The following is a 19955-nucleotide window of genomic DNA, read 5'->3' as shown; positions in this document are numbered from 1 at the left end:
TCCTAACCCAGCAACATACTGAAGCGCACTTTACCTGAAAGAGCATCACAAGAGAAAAAAAAAACATGATTCATAATGAGTCTTCTCATTAATTAAACAGGGGATGGCCAAAAAAAAAAAAAAAAAAAAAAAAAAAGCAAGGAAAGGAAGTTATTGATTGTGCCCTGTTAGTTCTACATATCCTCTATTGGGACTGGTAAAGACTATTTAATTATCCTTTCTAGTAGCTTCTAGTTCAAACACACCAGCACTTTGGACTCAGTGCGCCTTATTTCAGCCCGTTATTCGGGCAGTTTCGGTGTTTATGAACGGCTGCCGCCCCCTTCGCGGCTTTCGCCGCGCGGCTCCTCCCCGAGCCGCTGCTTTGCCCTAACGGGAGGGAAGGGGCTCGCAGGGGCGCGAGCGGGTAGAAAATCTCGTGAGCGGTTTCGCAGTGTTGTATGAGGCGCCTTTAGCTGTAATCATCTTCATGCTGTGGGTGAGGGGAGCCCTGCTGTGCGGGAATTAAATTGAAATTTAATTTAATTTAAGACGCAGCGGCCACTCCCCGCCGCCTCACCTGGCCGAGGCGGGCGCACGCGCGGGAAGCGGTTCGATCACTCGGCGCTCCTCGGCCTGGCGGGTGGATGCTGTCTGCGCTCGGCGGCGCGGCCTGGCTGGCTCGGAAGCAGCCGGCGGCCCGTGCGCCGCGGCCCGGCCCGGTTCGGCCCGGCTCGGTTCCGTGGGGCTCGGCGCGGTTCGGCTGAGGCGCCGCCATGGTTTAGAGGGCGGCGGGCAGACGCGGAGCGGCGCTGGAGCCATGAACCTGCTCCCGGCCAACCCGCACGGCAACGGGCTGCTCTACGCCGGCTTCAACCAGGACCACGGTGAGGGGGGCGGGGGGCCGCGCCCGCCGCCGCAACGGCCGCAGCGGGGTCGGAGCCGGGCTCCGCCGCGCCCGGGGCTCGCTGCGGCCTCTGGGAGCCCACGGGGCCGCTGCCTGTCGCCGGCCGGGGGCGGAGGGGCCCGGGGCGGCGGCGCCGCTTGGGGCAGCCGCGGCCTCCGGCCGGGCCCGGGGCCGCCCTCTCCGTAGCGGGGAGCGGAGCGGCGCGCCCGTCTCACGGGCACCCCCAGCCCGCGAGGCCGCCGCTCCGCGCCCGCGGAAAGCGAGGGTTATCCCGAAAGCCGCCTGCTGCTGGGTGAGGAGGCCCGGGATCCTCTGCACACAGGGAGGGTCTTCTGCAGCTTCGTTACTTGGCGGGGGGTGGAAATAAATAATTTGCAGCATGTGCCGTTCTCAGCAGGTGTTTTGCATTTACAATCAGTGGTGTAGCTTTTTTTTTTTTTTTTTTTTTTTTTTCTTCCCCCTCCCCCTTTCTGGCTGGTTTGCATCCTTCGAGGGTGGTTAAGACTGCTAATCACACAGGCAGGCAAGAACGCGGTGCTAGTGCCCGGACAAGTTAAAAACTTCCTGAGTCTATTCACCCCACACACACATATGCATATGTATGTATATACACACACACGTTTTTTATTATTTTTGTGAGAGAAAATTCACCATTCCTGCATAAAAATAGTACTGGCCTTATTCATAAGTGCCATTTTGTGCACTAGGCATAGAAGGCCATCATTTTGCAACGCCCTTTTGTCTTGCCTAATAATGTGCTTGCCCAAGACCGTTTTGCAGATTCAGTCACCACAGATGGTAGCTCGTTTACCTGCTGCTGGCACACCAGGATAACCCAAAAGCCATGTGTAAATGGGAGTTATCCTGCGGCTCTGACTGAGCATTGAAGTATCTCTGGTGCTGTTTTGTCAGCAGTAAATCAAGCCCCTAATGAAGGGGGCTTTCTGCTAGCCCTGCGCAGTGATGCCACCGACTTGCAAACAACATAATGGACTGGTGCCTTCAGCAACCCTGTTTGCACTTGTTTTCATCTTTTGTTTGCATCAGAGATGACAAACAGATTTGCAGGAATATGCTTCATTCCATGTCTTCAAGTGGCCATAAGGAAGCTGTAGTAATTGATACGAGCCCTGCAGTAGCGCTGGGTTGTAAAGGAGCTGCATGAGACTGTAGATTTTTCATTCTACCTTAAGAACCTATTTTTAGTGTGAAAAACTTGCTATGTGTTACAAATGTCTGTAGCAGAAAATATAAATTTAATGTTTATATTGATGTGTAGAATCCAAAGTACATTGAGGAATTGATTTCTCTGGACTCTGCATGCTCTCTGATCTGAGCTTACTTCTAAAAATAAGCTTTGGTTTTTGTTTGCAAGCCCCGGCAGCTTTTTCTGTTTAGGAATGATGAATTTTAGGCTGTAGTCAGTAGGTTACCTTAATATGGATTTGAGCCCTTTTTAAAACATTCAAGAAAAGATAATTCAGTTGCCTAAAGAAGAGTAGACAAGAGGAAAAGCTCACTTCTTCCATGTTGCTACTACCAAAAATAGAAATATGAGTCATGTGAGTGCTGAAGCTTAATAGTGCGGGTGCCTATACTGTCACAATAACCTAATTTCTCAGTAATTTGAGGCCAGCCAATCCCATGCTGATGGGGTGATGGGAGGAATGATCTAATAGCTCTTTTCCACCCTTAGCTGCCATGACTGACAAGTGACGAAACTGGCATCTGCAGTTTTTCTGAAATGTGCTTCCCTTATTCTGGTTTGAGTAATACTATATTTTTATGCTAGGTACCCATGCCACTTCTGTAAAAGCGATGGCCTCCACTGCAAAAAGTTCTCGGAACATTCTGATTTGGTGTTCCTAATTTCCAGGTGCCGTGCTCCTGATTTCATACTCCCTCTGGTGCTCTCGGAGGAACCCTAAAGCCAAAGGTGCTTTGCAGACATGAACAGACAAAGTACCACTTTAAACTATCATTCCAGCACGTATAGGTGTAAATCATGAAGAAGTTTCTCCTCTGTCATTGCTGTGCTCTGCAGCTGGCCTGACGATTGGGACGTAAAAGTGACCTTGGCCTGGCCACTTGATTTCATTTATTAGACTGAAATGCCTGGTTCCAGGGCCCAGCGGATCAGGCTCTTGGCTCCTTCATGTGACTTCCAGGAGAACTTGCTGGTGTGGGACAGCTGAGCATGCCAGGAGCGGGTCCAGTTGTAGCAACTCCCTTGGGCATCAGTGTTGCTCTTCCTTTAGAATCATAGAATCATAGAATGCTTAGGGTTGGAAGGTCCTAAAGCCTGAAAACTTCCTTCTCATGTTGAGCAGGGCCCCTCAGCTTGTGGCCCATTTTAGGGTAGTCATTAGTTCAGTGTCAACGATGCAGTGTCATGTGGAATATCCCCAGCACTCGGAATTTCCCCAGTTCTGGGGCGTTGTCTCTCCCCTGTGGCCTCCTGCTGTTTGGCTTCTCTGTCCTGCTATCCAGTTTATTGGCCAAGGCTGCTGTTAATGAGGGTGTGTAAAACAAGAGGGTTCTTGTGCTTCCTGTTCACCCTGGAGGGTGTGGACGCAGGTCTTGCAGGAGCTTTTCCTTTGTGCTTGAGCTTGGGGAATGGGAGCCCTGAGGATACCTGCAGCTATAGACCTCTGGTCTTGCGAGGTGCTGCTGGGTGAAGCAGAGCACTTCTGCAGGGCAGTTACTTCTTCAGCGATCGTACTCCAAAGCCCATGTTCTTCTTAAAAAAAGAATCTAAAATTGACTCTGTTAATTTTAACCCTCTCTACCCCTGAAATTGTGGCATTTTTAATAATCCAAATTAATACCCTTGTTGGTCTGGTTTATTACCTATTCTTGTGTTCCTTTGGAATGCTGATTCCAGCTTTGGAATGCTGATTCCACTGTGTGTAGTGGGTTTCCTACATGACAGTGACTGTTGTGGTTTGTGAGGAGAAAGATGTCACCTATATCATTGCTACTTCTGACATCTTCAGTTGCATCAGGGTAAGAGCAGTGCAGATGAGCGTTGAACGCTGATCACTTTCTCTCTAGTGAGTGTATACCATTTTTTAAAACTTTTTTTGTGTGTTTTTATTAAACTGGTAGGATGCCAATCACACTTATGTCCACCAATGTCCTGAGATTCACCAGCATCTTCCTGACACGCCTGGTGCTCAACACAAACAGTTGTCAAATTCCTGTGGCTTAAGCTTTCTCGAGAGTTCCTGATCCAGTCTGATCCGCAGGAACCATCCCAGGCCCCAGAGCTCTGAGCTAGTCGTTTGAAGACCTTGTGTCAGGAGTGAAGGCATCCCTCACTCCCCCGCCCTGGGGTGTCTGGGTATCAATTCTGGGAAAAGCGTGCATTTAGATGCAACTCCTCAGGTTTGGGCTTTTTAAGTGGCTGCAGATTCTTTTGAGTACTGTTGTGTTCCTGTATCTCAAAGAACTTGCACAGCAGATTTGATGCTCTGCATCTCAATTCTGCAGCAACTAGTGCTCTGGCTGCAGCAGCTGCTTCGGGTCGTCGTTCGTGCTTCAAAGTGGCTTTGCTTTATGTTAGTAGCTGTTTTCAGGAATCGGTGAGTAAAACAGCAAAAAGACAGGATACAGTGGTTTGATAGATTCCACTAAAAAGGCAGGTGTGCTCTTCTGTCCCCAAACATGGCTAAAATTATACTTCTAAAAGCGCTTATATGGCTCCCCAATTTGCACTTAAATAATAGGCATCTAATTGGTGGCATCTGGCACTGATAGGCTCAACTGGAGCATTCTTAAAAGCTAGTTCGAAGAAACGCTTGTGGTTCGAACTTCATAGTCGCAATCAAGTAATATCATGATAAGAAAAGAGGGCTTTTGTTCTATAAAGGTGGTTGGACTATGAAAGCTGAAAGGCAGGTTTCCTTCTCATGGATACTGGGTGACACAGGGTACAGCTGAGCATGGATCATTCTCCTTGTCTCCTCACCTGTCTGGGAAAAAATATTGGGAAGTTTCAACTTGGAAGGGAGGTGAGTGGAGAGGACAACTTCTCTAACGGGGTTTCACTAGCACGCCCTAACAAAGCCTGTGGGTGCCCTTTGGATTAAATTCAACAAAGGAGTTACTGAGGAATGCTCCTCTTGCCCTCTGTGTTACCTGTGGACTGTATCTTGCGTGCACGTACACACACATATGTATGTATGTAAAACTGTATCTATAATAATTGTATGTCTTTTACTGCAGGTTGCTTTGCGTGTGGTATGGAGAATGGATTCCGAGTTTATAATGCAGATCCTCTCAAAGAAAAAGAGAAACAAGGTAAAATGCTTTCCGGTTATGGAAGATTGCTGGTCTGAAACGAGTATCTCATATGTTAATGCACTCATCAGGTGCTATTAATTTGCATAAAGTAGCAGATTATGAAGCTGTCAGACCTCATTATAGAGGCTAAATTGCATTAGCTGTTGCTACTGAAATGTTTATAGACCTGAATAAGAGAGAAAGTTGTCTGGTTATTCATGGATGGGGAATTATTTGCTGCAGCAACGTGAGCTGCCATCGAGAGAGGTTGCAGTGTTCTTGTGCCATTGTCTGGAGGACCTAGTCCAACAGAACTTCTGCCTTCTTCCTGGAGATCTGCATGAATGTTTCTTGTGCTTGCTCAGAGTATTTGCTTGCGAGAGCCCTTTGAGTTCAGACCTCCTTTGTGGTAGGCTTAGGGAATCAGGGAAGTTTTCAAGCTTGTAAATCTACTGGTATTTCCTGAGATAAATTGTAGGGCAGAGCTATGTTAAGTTAACATGGGTTGAGGCTTGTGTGTGTTTTTGTTTTCTGTTGTTTTAGTTGGAAAGTGAGTTGAACTGAGTCAAAATAAGGAAAAATTAAATCTAGCTGTGTGGCTCTAATCCTAAAAATAGGAGGAAGGCTGTCACGCTAGGAAAGTTTCCCAGCTCTTTCAGCCCACCTTTAGGTGTGGTGATGAGCTAGAAAAGAGACTTACCAGAGGCAAAAGCTATCTAAAATAGTAACTCCTATGAAACCAAGTGTCTTTTCACTTACAAGGGCTGTAAGAGATCAGTTACCACTCAGACGCTCAGGTTGACGAATCATTTTCTGCTCTTAATATTCGATCTTGCTATGGGTAGCAACTATAATGGGTGATAGGCTGTTAAAAGGATGGAGTTTGGATATGAAGACCTGCTGAATTCCTGTCACCCCCTTCCGTACAGCGGCTCTGGATGTGTTTCCTGGGCTCTGGAGTGCTCCAGCCGTGAACAGCAAAGAGTTTATTGTGAGTCAGGTTCGTTTTCCCCTTTGCAGAGGTCAGGCTGTGCAGGATGTGGAAGTGCACAGAAAACCCTTGTCTCGTGTGTGTGTATTTAACTCTACCTGTCAGCACAGTCTCAGATGGCTGTTGTCTGTTTGAGTTTTGTTCTTTGATACTGAACCAGTTCTTAATTATTATACCCTGGCTTGTGTCTCTTACATCAAGTTTCTCATGAAGTCTCCCATCTGAACTAGCAAAGTCAGAACTACCAAAATAATGAGGTGTTTATTCTGATATGAATTCACAAATACTGCCTGTTCTTCAAGTCTCTCAGCTTATCCCTCTTAATCTTGGTGACAATACTTCATCATTGAAAAAGGCAGACTTGACAATGTGGACCGTTAGTTGCCTTGTCAAAAAAGGGGCAGAAGGTACTTGCATCCCTGGAATGCTTACAAAGATCATAGAGTCTAAATTGGAATTAAAAGTCCACAAAATTCTTCAAGACTTAGTAACCTCTAATTTAATTGTGCTTGAGTAGCTAGTCTCGGATCCTCTTGGCTAGAGTGCTGTTGTGCTCAAAGCTGCGGCCATGGGTGCTTGCCGTGCTGGATTATCATCTGTGGTGACACCATCGATGCCATTCTATTTAAATGTGTTCCTTCCCTAAGGAATCCTCCCCCTTTTGTTTTGTGAGGAGGGACGGGTGTGAGAGTAAGAGAAGTATTAGAAAAGGAATGGTGTTGAGATATCTGGTGGAGAAAGGGACAGTGGCCAAATACAGCTGTTCAGAAATGGACTCTGCAGTCAAAAGTGGTGTTGAAGAAACCACCAGGACGTGTATGAAATTCAGGGCTCTGCCCCTCCGGTATGAGTGTCTTTCTGGTCATGTATCTTAAGCATTGTATGGTCAAGTCCAAATATAGATTCCTTATCTGGAAAGACTGTGGTGCTTCTTAATGTCTAACTAAATCTCTCTTCCTCTTTTTCTGGATATGTATATTTAAATCTTCCCATTGTGGTGCTTCTCCCCCCCTCCTCAGATGTTTTTGGTATTCTTTCCCATCCTAGTTTCTGGCACTAGGTCTCTTTGCTTCCTTATGAAACTTCAACCTTCCCTCTTGCTTGGAAATAGCTACTAGTTTCCTTTCTTTCTTTCTTGCTGCAGCCTGTGGAGGAATTGAACAATTCCTTAAAAAAGAGGTTGTCTTTTGCCCCAGTCGTGTCCCTTGCCCCAGTCGTGGCCTTTCATCCTCCCACTTCGGTTCCCTTTCCTGAGCGGAACATGGGGCTTCCCTGCAAGCTACGTGAGCAGAACCCGACCCTCAGCTAGGTGTGTTGAACAGAAGAATGGTTTTATTGTAAACCCCCGTCCTGGATGCGTTGTTCTTCCATTTGCACCTCAGCAGCAGCTGAAATTCCTCAGCCAACACCGCAGAGGAAACGCAGCCTGTGGCCTCACCCCTGCCTCAGCGCCCTGCGCTTGAGCAGGGGCTGCCAGGCCTGGGCCCTGCCGCTTGCCTCGGCGGCCGGGGGTCCTCTCCAGAGAGCAGAACCACAGGATCTCTTGCGCTCAGGTGCGTTTTGCCACCTTCTGTCAATCCACCAAGTCCATAAAGACACATCCCCCTTTTTTTAAAAAAAAAAAAAAACACATGACTAATGAATAACCCTGGTGTTTTTCCAGTGCATAACATTAACATTATGGAGCAACCCAGGACTTCGGAAATGTGTGTTTGAGAGGAACTTGTTGGAAAAAGAATTGAAATTGACCTGGCAGTCTTTCTAAATGCATTTACAAAACCACTATATAATAAAAATGAACAGGCTGCTGAGATGATATTGCAGACTTCTTCATATACAGTGTGTCTTTAAGATCTTGCAGTGTTGTTTTTTTTTTTTTAACTCTACATATTTCTGTGTGTGTGTGTATATATATGTTAGGCTTGTCCCAACTTTGCCATAACAACAGCAGTTGTCTTCCATCTTCATGGCTATGAAGAACAGAGCAACCTTTTGAGAGTTGTGATCTTAAAAAGCAAAAACATCTCTGTGCTTGTGTGGTGCTGGTGCAACAAATATTCCCTTGGTCTGCCCTTCTGCCAGCTCTTAAGAGAAATCTCTTTGTTTTGAAGACAACCACTATAGGAAAGGGGTTGGTCTTCATTCCTCTGGGATACCTGAGAGATGTGCTAGACATATGCAAACTCTTTTTTTTTTTTAATCACTTGATTTTAAAAAAAGGTGTCTTAACAGTTTGTGGCACTTTTAAATAACATGCATTTATCACTTGTCTTTCAGAATTTCTCGAAGGTGGCGTTGGCCACGTCGAGATGTTGTTCCGTTGCAACTACCTAGCGCTGGTAGGTGGAGGAAAAAAGCCGAAGTATCCCCCCAACAAAGGTACTGTCTTGAGTCTCCAGGAATAGACGTTGTGAGCACCTGCCCTGCTATTATTTTGTCAAACTTGCCAAAAGCCCTTCTGAACCAGAGGCCTTGAGCTGGGCCCCGGATGCCTGCAGTTGGGTGGCGGGATGTTGCAGCCAGTCTATTAAATGTGATGAAACCACTTGGAGCTCTCTAAACAACTGGAGCTATTGTGATCTTAACAGGCAGCTACCTACAGAGACCAGTCTCCAAGAGCAAATCCCCCTGCAGTGAAATCTGGACTTTTCACATCAGCTTTGCACCGAGTCTGGGCCTCGAGGTCTTGAGAGGGAGGGGGGAAAAGAGGGCAGGCTTTTTAGGAAAACCTGTTATTCTTTTTAAGCTGCTGTTTTATTTCTTCAATAGCCAACTGTTAGAACAACAACCTCTAATTGTCCATATAAATGTATTTTAGTATAGTTCAACCTCAACCATTCTGTGATATTTTTTGTTTAGAGTTCCCCAGCTCCTGCCTGCAAGAGTTGTAGCAGGAGAGAACAGGTTGATATGTAGTAGCTAAATCGTGCTGTGTGGTAGAATGGCACTCTGTATGTGTTTAGGTGCAGGATGCACCTCTTAGTCTTCCCAGAAGCGAGAAATTGCTATAATGGAGCTATTGTAGCTGGCTGACACAATGCAATCTCTGTACTCTTTCAGTAATGATCTGGGATGACCTGAAGAAGAAGACTGTTATAGAGATCGAGTTTTCTACGGAGGTCAAAGCAGTTAAACTGCGAAGGGATAGGTAGGTGCAACAAACCTGCTCCCGGCGCGTGGCTTGCCTTGCTGTATGCACCCTGCTCACACACTTCCAGGTCTTTGCAGAAAGAAAAAGGCTCTGTTTCAACACTTAGATTTAATTGCTCATGTTCTTTATCTAAAACAGGCTTTGGGTTAAGTGTAAAGTGCTAACAGATCACAGCTCAAGTGTGCTGCCATCTGAAACCTTGGTGAAAAGCCTGTAAGGCTTGTTAGGACCCCTACAAGGGGAAACTGTTCTCATGTGACTGCTGCTGACAGTGTTTTGCTGTGTGTGGAGGAGTGTGGATGGAATTCAGTGGATCTCTGGAGTAAGAACATGTATCTGCAGCTGAAGTGGGTGGGGGGGCAAGGGGGCAGTTCTGCTTTTCTAGCTTTGGATAAGTGCTTTGCAGGATCATAGTTGTCTATTCTTTTACAAAGCTGGGCGCCTGTAGAGAGGGAAAAATATACCAGAAAATCTTTTGGAAGACTTCGTAGAGCTGAATTAATGCATATGTCCCTGTTTTAGCCCATTCTTGACTGCAAAGTCATAGAATTTTCTCTTTGCCTTTCAGAATTGTGGTAGTTCTGGACTCGATGATTAAAGTTTTCACATTCACACACAACCCCCACCAGCTGCATGTCTTTGAAACCTGCTACAACCCTAAAGGTCAGTTGTATGGTTGGAGGGACATGGAAAATTTTATTCTGCTCTTGTCATGCTATTTATCTTCAGATTCTTGAATGTGTTTTATTTAGTAAGTCATTAAAACAGTTTACTTGGAGCATTATAGCCACGGTCTTGGAAATTATTCTGTTGTTATAAAATGATTATTAAAATGTAGTCACATTTGGCACAGAAAAGCTTTTTGCATGTACTCTATTATTAATTATGGGTTTAATGTTGTAAGAGCTATACAGCTTCTTCTGTAAGAAGCCTGTAAACCTTGCATATTTTATGTTGAAAGCTTGATTAACAAGGGAAACCCTATTAAAATGCAATGTTGCTCCCTTTTTTTTTTTTTTTATTCGGAGGGTGTTGCTTAAAGAACTACTCTGTACCATGTCAAAAAGAGCCTAGCTGGCAAACGGGAATTGATTTTTGAGCTTTGGCCTTTCCGAAACAAGCAGAACCTGAGATGTTAAAGGTAACTACAGGATATCCTACAGGGTATCCTGAACGAAGCTGAGTGCCACAGGTTAAAAACCCACCGTACGAGGGGTGCCAGTGATGAGCTGCAGATGGGCACAGGGGTGGCTTTGACCCGAGGAGAGAGTTGGTTGCTGTTGTTTGCTTGTTGAGAGGCGCTTTCTGGCAGAATGTCACTGAGAAGGGAGCCACGATGAGCCCAGTCCCGGGTCACCTGCACTCTTAGACCTTCACTTGCACGACTCCTCTTAAAAGCAGAGGTGTCCAAAGGTGCCTCTCTGCAGCCGGGAGCACCCAGGACCTCTTGCCCAGGCAGCTCCATGCGTGTGGCACCATGTGGAGGAGCTGAGCTTGTTAGTCACACAGAGAAGAGCCTTGAGGGACCGTCTGCAGCTACTAAACTGGCAGAAACCAGCTCTTTGGCAGTACCAGGCCCTATGCCGGGGGCATTGGCCATGCCCAGTGTCAGGGAGGACCAGCTGGGACATCGGGGACATTTTTTTCCTGCTAGGTTCCTGAGCTCTGGATTTGCCCCCTCAGGAGCTTGGCAGGGCTAAGCTGGGGCTGCCCGGATTCCGCGCTGGCTTCAGCCTCTGTTGGAGCAGGGCTTGGACTAAACTTTCCAACCAACAATCTGCACCTGTGAGAAGCCCCCAGAAGCTAAACCAAAATCCAACCCACTGCATGCTGAACACCTCAAATTCAGATGAGCCTCCACTCACTCCCAAAACTTGATTTAAGCTATAGCAGAGGTGCCTTCTGGAGAGGCAGAACAGGAACTCCTGGCTGTGCCATACACTGTGCAACCTTGCTGCAAACTCAACTCCCTGACGGACGGGCTGACAGCCAGGTCTTAAAGTAGAGAAGTTGTTTGTCAGGTTGGTCTTGTGGCAGTCACACGTTGCTCCGTGGCCAGGGGCCGCAAGGATTCACTGGGCACCAGCAGAAGCCTGGGAGCGAGGGGGTGATTCACACTAAATAGCCTGAGAAATTTGAGAAGAAAAAGTCTAGAGGAAAAAAACAAAAGACAAGTGCCACAAGTACCAGTTCAAACGTGAACCAAGTTTTACAAACAGGAAACCAAGATGTCACTTACTATAAACTATTTTTATTTATCTATGGATGAATGGGTCTCATCTGGGGATTCAGCAATAACTAAAATTAATTCTGATTAATGTGTAGCTTTAGTTGCTTTGAAATTATTGGAAGATATTTTAGAAACTTATGCTTGAGAATATTATCAGTTTATGGACACTAATAATGCAGTTATTCTCATACTTTTTACTTATTTATTTTAGGTCTCTGTGTCCTTTGTCCAAATAGTAATAACTCTCTCCTTGCGTTTCCTGGAACACACACTGGGCATGTGCAGATAGTGGATCTGGCTAATACAGAAAAGCCTCCTGTTGACATCCCAGCTCACGAAGGCATCTTGAGCTGTATAGCTCTAAACCTGCAGGGAACAAGAATTGCGACGGCGTCGGAAAAGGTGAGCGCGGGGCAGCACCTCTAGTGCAGCAGCTGCTTCTGAACGGGAGCCTCGTCCCTTTTGTAGGGGGCAATGAAGCACCAAGTCACTGGAAAACTTGTCCCTGAAGGATCCGCATCCACTTTCTTCATCCTTGGAGCTTCTTTACGATCCCCAAGTACTTCAGGATAGCCAGAGCAGCCCGATGCAGGGCCTGGGCAGGCAGGGTGGGGGTTAGCTGAGTTTTGGCTGTGCCTCTCCAGCACAAAAGTTCTCTGGAGGTCACGTATTTCCTACAGCTGCCTCAGGGCTGGTGCCTGTCCTGAATCAAGAACAGGGCTTATTTGCTTCAAGTAGCAACTCCCAATTGCCTCTTCTTTCAGTGTTTAACTAAATATCATGTAGTAAATTAAGCAAATATCTATACTTCGTTCTTTCACCTTTATACAGCTTATGCTTAAGCAAACTTTAAAAAACAAATAGTAAAGCTGCCGTCTCCGTGTGAACCTTTGTGAAATCTGCTTGAGAGCTTCCTCTTCCCGAGGGGGGCTCCAGGGGGCCCAAAGGAATGTCAGGTACATGGATGTGGGGTTAGTTGAGCGCTTTCTACCTTCTTGCACTCAAGTAGAATTATTTTTGAAAGACAAGCTAAATGAATCCAACCAGTGTCTCTTTAGAGTAGTTTCTACTGCACATCCAACTGATCAAAAATCCTGAATAAGGAAAAAGCAGTTATCTCTTCTAACCTAGTGTTGTTTGAAACAAAGCTCTTAAAACTGCAGACTCTTTTGTAAAATAGAGTAGTAACCCTCTGGATGTTGGTGAATTTGGAAGGACTCTTTATTCCCATAGAGAAGGCATTCCAACACAGCTGGCAAATTGTAACAGCAAGAGTACAGTCTGCTTGAATGCAAACTAATGGCAGGGCTGCACTGGTGATTTAGGATGTAAGTTGGATAAAAATTCTGAGCATAGCTGGGTAGTTCCCTACTGAAGCTGTGCCCCTGAGCACTGGAGCCCCGGGAGAATGTGAGCAGGAAACGGTGTTCTCCACAGTTGCAAAGAGGCCATTCTCAAATCTACTGATACATATAAGTGTGATATATATATAAGTGTGTGTGTATATTTAGTATCTCTATACATTGGGTATCTAGACAGGTAAGAGGTTTTGGGGTGGTCTTTGCAGATGTAAACACAGCTGTCCAAACAGTGTTCTCTTTGCTAATATAATGCTTGATTCCTTCTTAAGGGGACCCTCATAAGAATATTTGATACTTCATCAGGGCATTTAATCCAGGAGCTACGAAGAGGATCCCAGGCAGCCAATATATACTGGTATGTTCAATTGCCTGTGCTTGGTTGTATGACCTTAGCAGTGCTGTGCCCAGATGGCCCTGCTGGCCAGCGCCCCAGCGTTCCCTTCGGAAAGCCACGGGCACAGAGCTGGGCTCCCTGGCAGACGAGGCTCCCAGGAGGAGTCTGGGCTCGAGGATCATCCCTCTTCAGAGGGGTGACTGGTGAAGGTGGCCGACAGCTCTAGGAAAGCGAGCCCAGGTCACACAGAGGCTGTGACAAACTGCACGTTTTGGTAGAGCTGTTTCCTCTCCTGATAGGCTAAGCTGGGCAGATACTTGGACCTCAGGCTGAAATAGGGTGAAGGCAGAGTGCAGTTCTCTTGGCACTGCCTGGAGAGACTAGGATAAGTGCCTGGGTGAGCAGATGGGGCAGGTGGTGGAGCTTGGTTTTCCCACAGAGTTGCTCCACGGATAAGGCCCAGAGGCAGAAGTCAGGCTCTCATCCACTCTGGTAGCACCGCCAGGAACAGGGAAACTTGCGCTCCTCCATGTGGCACCAGGCTGGGGCGTAGGAGGGTGGTGCTTTTGCTCTAATATCCAGCAGGGCCTTGGAGCAGACAGTGTATCACAGGCTCATGGAATGGTTGAGGGTGGCAGGGACCTAGAGATCATCTGGCCTCTCCCTGCACACGCAGATGCACCAAGAGCACAAGGTGGTATCCAGACAGGTGTTGAATATCTCCAGAGAAGGAGATTCCACAGCCTCCCTTAGCAGCCTGTTCCAGTGCTCTGTCACCCTCACTGTTAGGATTTTTTTTCCTTGAGTTCCCATGGAACTTTTGGTGCTTCAGTTTGTTGTCATTTCCTCTAGTTCTGTTGGTGGCCAGCAGTGAAAAGAGGCCAGCACCATCCTCCGCGCTGCCTCCCTTGAGGTACTTCTAGACACTGCTCAGGTCCCCTCTCAGCCTTCTCTTCTCCAGGCTGAACAGGCCCAGCTCCCTCAGCCTCTCCTCATAGGGCAGATGTTCCAGGCCCCTGATCATCCTTGTGGCCCTGCGCTGGACTCTCTCCAGCAGCTCCACATCCCTCTTGTACTGTGGAGCCCAGAACTTGACACAATACTCCAGATGTGGCCTCACCAGGGCTGAGCAGAGGGGCAGGATCCCCTCCCTCGACCTGCTGGAGACGCTCTTCTTAATGCACCCCAGGATCCCATTGGCCTTCTTGGCCACAAGGGCAACTGCTGCCTCATGGTCACCTTGTCGCCCACCACGACGCCCAGGTCCCTCTCTGCAGAGCTGCTCTCCAGAAGGTTGATCCCCAGCCTGTGCTGGTGTCTGGGGTTATTCCTCCCCAGGTGCAGGACTCTGCACCTTTTCCTTCCAGAAAGGAAAAAAAGCCCACCAGCAGGATGGGTGCACAAATGTGTGTCCCAGAACACTTGGCTGCTTGGCTCTTAGCCCCTTCTGTGAGTGCGTGCTCCCCTGTGGGGGATGTTAATCCTGGCCACCAGACACTGACTCGCAGGAGCTCAGCTGAGCAGGGGCTGAGCTGCTGCCTGCAAAACGCTGCAGCCCTCTCTCTGCTCTACAGCATTAACTTCAATCAGGACGCGTCCCTCATCTGCGTATCCAGCGACCACGGCACAGTACATATTTTTGCTGCAGAGGACCCCAAAAGAAATAAACAGTCAAGGTAGGTTTGGGCTGTTCTGGAGCCTGTGCAGATGGTGTTGGTAACCCCAGACCCCAGTGTAAATGCATCAGTCTCACTGCTCTGAGCAAAAGCAGCAACAACCACCTAAACTACCTGAACTGACAGGAGTCATTTGCTGTGCTGCTCCAGGTAGTGCAGATTAAAGCCTGTTCAGCAACTGTGGAGTTTCTCTTGAGCCTCCTGGAATTCCACGATTTTTCCAGCAGAGGGTTAGTGATCAAAACTCTGCGTTGGTGTGAATATACTTGTGGCCAATTTGCATACAGTAAGCTACTAAAAATCAGTCCTTAGTAGTTGCTTAAAAAGAGACAGTTAAAATGGCTTTGCATGGTCTCCCTGCTCTAGAATGGTGGGTAGTATTAGTGCTTGACTCAAGAAAATAAAAGAGACTGCTCCATAGTAGCAGTTAAGGCGAACCCTTGACTTGTTTAGACTTGCCAGCACTTCTGAATTAAATTGGTGGTATTGTACTGAGCTGTTACAACTTTTTTTTTTTTTTTTCTTTCAGTTTGGCCTCTGCCAGCTTTCTCCCAAAATACTTCAGTTCCAAATGGAGTTTTTCCAAATTTCAGGTTCCCTCAGGCTCTCCGTGCATTTGTGCCTTTGGAACAGAGCCAAATGCTGTCCTGGGTAAGTGCTGGCCACGTTCCTGGGTCCTGCCTGGAAAAGCAGGTTTGGAGCTGCGCTCCCTGGAGCGGGGAGGGCTGCTCCGCCGGGGCTGGGGGCGCCGGGCAGCGCCCGCTCCCCTCGCAGAGGGCAGGTTGAGCAGGTTGAGCTTGGGCCTTTCGGGTTCTGCCAGAACAGGCCTTCAAAGTTACTGGCTGGAACGGTCGCTGGGGTAGGAGAGATCTGTGCCTCCCAAACAGCTGAATTTCAGCAGGTTTTGTTTTTGTTTCAGCGATATGTGCAGACGGCAGCTACTACAAGTTCTTATTCAACCAAAAAGGGGAATGCTCAAGGGATGTCTATGCTCAGTTTCTAGAAATGACTGATGACAAGCTCTGACTGAGCTGGGGGTGCATGGCTCACAGCACTGCCTTGGCTAGTCTGCATCTGTGGAAGGACAGTGTCTGAATGGGCAATACTGATCAAGAAGTTTAGCAGACCTCACGGAGAAGCCTGGCCCAACACAATCAGAACAAGCTCCAAAGCAGTGGACTACGTATGTTTATTCTCATTTCTGCAAGCATTCATCATTAAAAGCTCTTTGGGTTATTGTCATCAACTCAAGTTCTCAAGACATGGCTTTCAACAAGCTTGTGCCTATTGGGTTTCTCTTATCTAAACTGTGAAATGACTTTTGGTTAAACATGAGTGCCTGCTCCACGGGAAGATCTGCAGGGGCCTGTACCGTACGTCAGGATGAGCCTTAGAAAAAGGGAGCTGAAAACGCAGGACTTGAAGCAGCACTGAGAGAGGGAGGCCGATCCCCCGGGCGGGCCAGGACAGGAGCCCCACGCGCCGCCCCGGCCCCACGCGCCCTCGGCCATGAGACGGGGCCGAGGGGCTGCAGCCCGGCCGGGGGGTGCAGTGCTCGCAGTGCAGGGGGCTGCAGGGTCGGGTAAAGGGAGCATCAGCACGAGGTGTCGGAGGGGCCAAACTGCGGCTAGGAGGCAATTGTGGAGCTACCTGAGCACGAAGCAGTGCATGAAGTGAGCGCAGAGGCTGCGCCGGCCGTGGGACACCCGTCGGGGGGGGACAGGGCAGGGGGGATTTCCTCCTGCAACAAAACAACCCTTCCCAGGTGAAAAGCTGCCATTCCTGCTGTGGTGACTGCGGCGACTGCTCCCAGCTGTGCCCTGCTTCAACTGGAAGACGCGACAGGCTGCTTCTCCCTGCAGCACATGGGAATGGGGCGGCAGGACCTCTGCTCTTCTGCCATGGCTGTAAAGCTGTCAGCTCTTTTCTTTGAAATGTTGCATACTCAGCAGTGCTGCTCTAGGAGCAGGTAGGTTAGGTGCCAGCGACTAACTTTAAACTTTTTTTTCCCTCAATTTATTTTAGGGCTGAAATAGTATTTACTGCTGCAGTGAGATGCGTAGAACACGAGGTAGACACAAGCTCTCTGTGACAAGCACCGAGTACCCGGGGGGAGGAGGGAATCTGGCTCTTCTAAAACTTAATTTCACAGATGCTTCAAATCTGGTTTCCCTGTTCACTCTGAGATGGTTTAGCTGCAAACTCTAAATTTGACAAGTTTCTTTTACTGTCATATAACATCCTAAGGACTAACTTCTGCGCAGATTTTGATGTCAAGTTTGCATGTTGCTTTTATGTGTACTTAATCACCAAAATTGTTTTGCACACTTATTTGTAATATGTTATTTCTTTTAAATAAAAGTGACTAATTTTGCTGTATTAATTAAGCAGCAGTTTCATTAGAGGATCACCACCAGCATCCCACTTTCCTGAGGCTTTAGGAAGAGCGACGTCCCCAAAGGGGCCCTGCGGAGCAGGTCAGCTCAGGCCTGGCCAGGGCCGCGTGTGTTTGCATCTCAACAGGGCTGCTGCAGCCACACTGCCCTTTGCATTTGTCCTGCTCCTCCAAGGGCTGTGCAGGACTATTTACTAGCCTGGCCACTCGTCTGCAGAACAGCAGTAGGAGAACAAGCAAGAGGAAAGAGCAAGCTCCCGCTTGAAGCAGGTACGGAAGCAGTGTTAGAAATCTGTCTCCAAAGAAGGATTTAGAATCCTTTTTCTCTGCTGCAAGAAACGCTGGGGCAGATCTGCAAGCTGGTTCTGAGCCAGTCAGCTGCCCACACTTAAAATAGCAAAGCAACTGCTGTAGCTAAACCCTGTCTGCACGTTGATTTCAAGGTTTTACATTGCTTTATCTGCAGCACCAGCCCCATCTATGTCTAGTAAAGCTATAGGAGAGTTTATCAGTGTGTTCTCGCTTGGGAAAAGCAAGGCCAATTTCACAAAGCCTCCCCTGAACACGTGGGTTGGATGATGATGAGCACGAAACACTGCTGACAGCACACCTGAACACCCCTTCATGGCAAACTTCCTGCATCTGTAACACACCTAAAAATATTTATTTCAAATTTCTTGTTGTACTAGTTGCAAGTCATTCCCTTTAAGTAGAGAAGCTATTGAACAGGAAATGGATTGAAAATAGTCGAAGGGATGTGTCTTCGCGGCTGCTGCAGGCTCCACGGCGCTGGGCCGGTGCTTCCTCCCGGAGCCGCTCTCGGCCACGCGCCCGGTGCAGGTGGCTGAACGGACCAAGGTAACAACACCCGCATTAATCACATCGCAAATACACAGTGTTTTAAGAAGTTGGGTAGTTTAAGTGGAGTAAGTAGGAGTAGTTAATCCATGGAGCCGCAGCGCTGATTTTTTTTAAGCTGTTACAGGCTTGAAGTTTCCAGCTGGATGGCAAAGCTCAGGACAAAGATGGCAATGGGGTGGTCAGGGGCTGAGGCCGTGCAGCAGCAGCAGCAGCAGCAGGAGTCCCCCCTTGGGGGCTGTGCTCAGCCCATGCTCTCCTCAGCAGGTGGGAGGGATTGACTCAACAGAAGGCAGGTCTTAAAATAAGGCAGAGGATCAACCAGTTGCCTTTCACTTTTCCATGCTCCATGTGAAGCTGGAGAGCGAAACTGGGAAAGGCAGGCTCGCAGAAGTCTACTTTATATGAGAAGAGGATTAAACAGATTTTAAAAAGAAGTGTTGTTGTTGAGCAGAGTATTAGAGACCAGAGGTGCAATAGCTGTTACTGCTCTGAGTACAGTTGTCTTAGCAAGGAAACCCAGCGCTCTGGTAAGACTAAGTGGGCGGGGCCTGTTCAGCCTTGGACAAGACTGAGAGGGGATCTCATCACCATGTGCAAATACCTGCAGGAAGGATGGGGCCAGGCTCTTCTCGGTGGCGGCGAGTGACAGGACAAGGGGTAATGGGTACAAATTAAAACCCAGGCAGTTCCATCTGTGTATGCAGAAGAACTTCTTTCCTGTGAGGGTGCCAGAGCTCTGGCGCAGGCTGCCCAGAGGCTGTGGAAGCTCCTTCTCTGGAGATCTTCAAACTCGCCTGGGTGCCGCCCTGTCCCTGTGCCCTGGGTGTCCCTGCTGGAGCAGGGGTTGGACTGGATGATCCCTAGAGGTCCCTTCCAACCTCAACCACTCTGGGATTCTGTGACGTGGCTTTGAGGAATGACCCTTCGTGATCAGGAGCTCCTGGGACTGGAAGGGAAACAGGTAAGGAGGAAGTTACAGATTTTGCATAGTCAATCTAGAATTATGACTATTTATGAACAACAACATAGTTTCATCAGCGATTTACTTTTAAGTCTATGAATTAACAACTTTCTTTTGATACTTAGAATAACCAGACATGTCCTTTTCCCCTCACTTTCTATCCCTTTGCATAATACCTGTGGCACCATTCACAATTCAAGAAAGTTCAACCGAAGAACCAGCCAGCAAGGTAGGTTCCACTGTAATTCCAGGTATTTGCCAGCAGGCAGCAAGAGCACAGTATTTTTTTCAAAACTTTTCAGTGTTCACACTTAGGTAGAAAACAGAAGATTAATCAGTAAAGTTAAAGCATGCCGGACATCAAACTAGCTCACACATATAAAGCTGAAAGAGCTTTAGGGGGTCACAGCTGACCGGCACACAAGGGCTACAAAATAAAGCATGTTGGTATCAAATAAAGCATTTTAGGAAGACAGTCTTCCTCCACAATCACACACTAGCCCATCAACCACTTCCCTATTAAGCCATCCCAATGCTCCCATTTTACTGTGGTTTCTTCCTCTCCCCCAAAGATCCCGTACGTTGGACCACGCTCGTGAGTCTGTCTGGTGCCATTTGAGAGCTCCTACTGCCTTTCACGCCGCAGGCCCGTCTCATATCCAAGGAACAGGTTATGCTATTTCAGCTTCAGCTGTTCTCACTGGTCAGCAGCTTTGTGGCCCTCCTTTGATTTCTCCCCAAGCCTTTCCGGAACGTTCTTAAAAGCATCAATGCTCAACCCACACTCGTCCTGGGAGGTTTTGCCAGCGTTTTACACAAAAGCGC

At 47.8% G+C, this 19955-nt stretch overlaps 2 protein-coding genes across 2 annotated transcripts in view; one reads left to right on the top strand and one right to left on the bottom strand.

The window, feature by feature from the left end:
- The first annotated feature begins 712 nt into the window (after window positions 1-712).
- Window positions 713-16159, top strand: WDR45B (WD repeat domain 45B). The gene is made up of 10 exons (XM_088523398.1): window positions 713-866; window positions 5114-5188; window positions 8439-8540; window positions 9222-9309; window positions 9881-9975; window positions 11754-11944; window positions 13173-13258; window positions 14812-14913; window positions 15443-15564; window positions 15833-16159. Exons 1-10 carry the CDS (start codon window positions 800-802, stop codon window positions 15937-15939), a joined length of 1035 nt encoding a protein of 344 aa, XP_088379524.1. The 5' UTR covers window positions 713-799; the 3' UTR covers window positions 15940-16159.
- A 1557-nt stretch (window positions 16160-17716) lies between these two features.
- NARF (nuclear prelamin A recognition factor) overlaps window positions 17717-19955 on the bottom strand; it is a 90968-nt gene continuing 88729 nt past the window's right edge. The window contains exon 12 of the mRNA XM_088523397.1: window positions 17717-17731. The gene's annotated coding sequence lies outside the window, so the exon portion shown is untranslated. The remainder of the gene's footprint in view (window positions 17732-19955) is intronic.

This window comes from Tinamus guttatus, unplaced genomic scaffold, assembly GCF_059628265.1.
Source record: "Tinamus guttatus ecotype Peru unplaced genomic scaffold, ASM5962826v1 Tinamus_guttatus_pri_ptg000188l, whole genome shotgun sequence".
NCBI classification, from domain to species: Eukaryota; Metazoa; Chordata; class Aves; order Tinamiformes; family Tinamidae; genus Tinamus; species Tinamus guttatus.
Note: the sequence above shows the minus strand (reverse complement) of the source record. Positions and strands in the feature narration are given on the sequence as shown.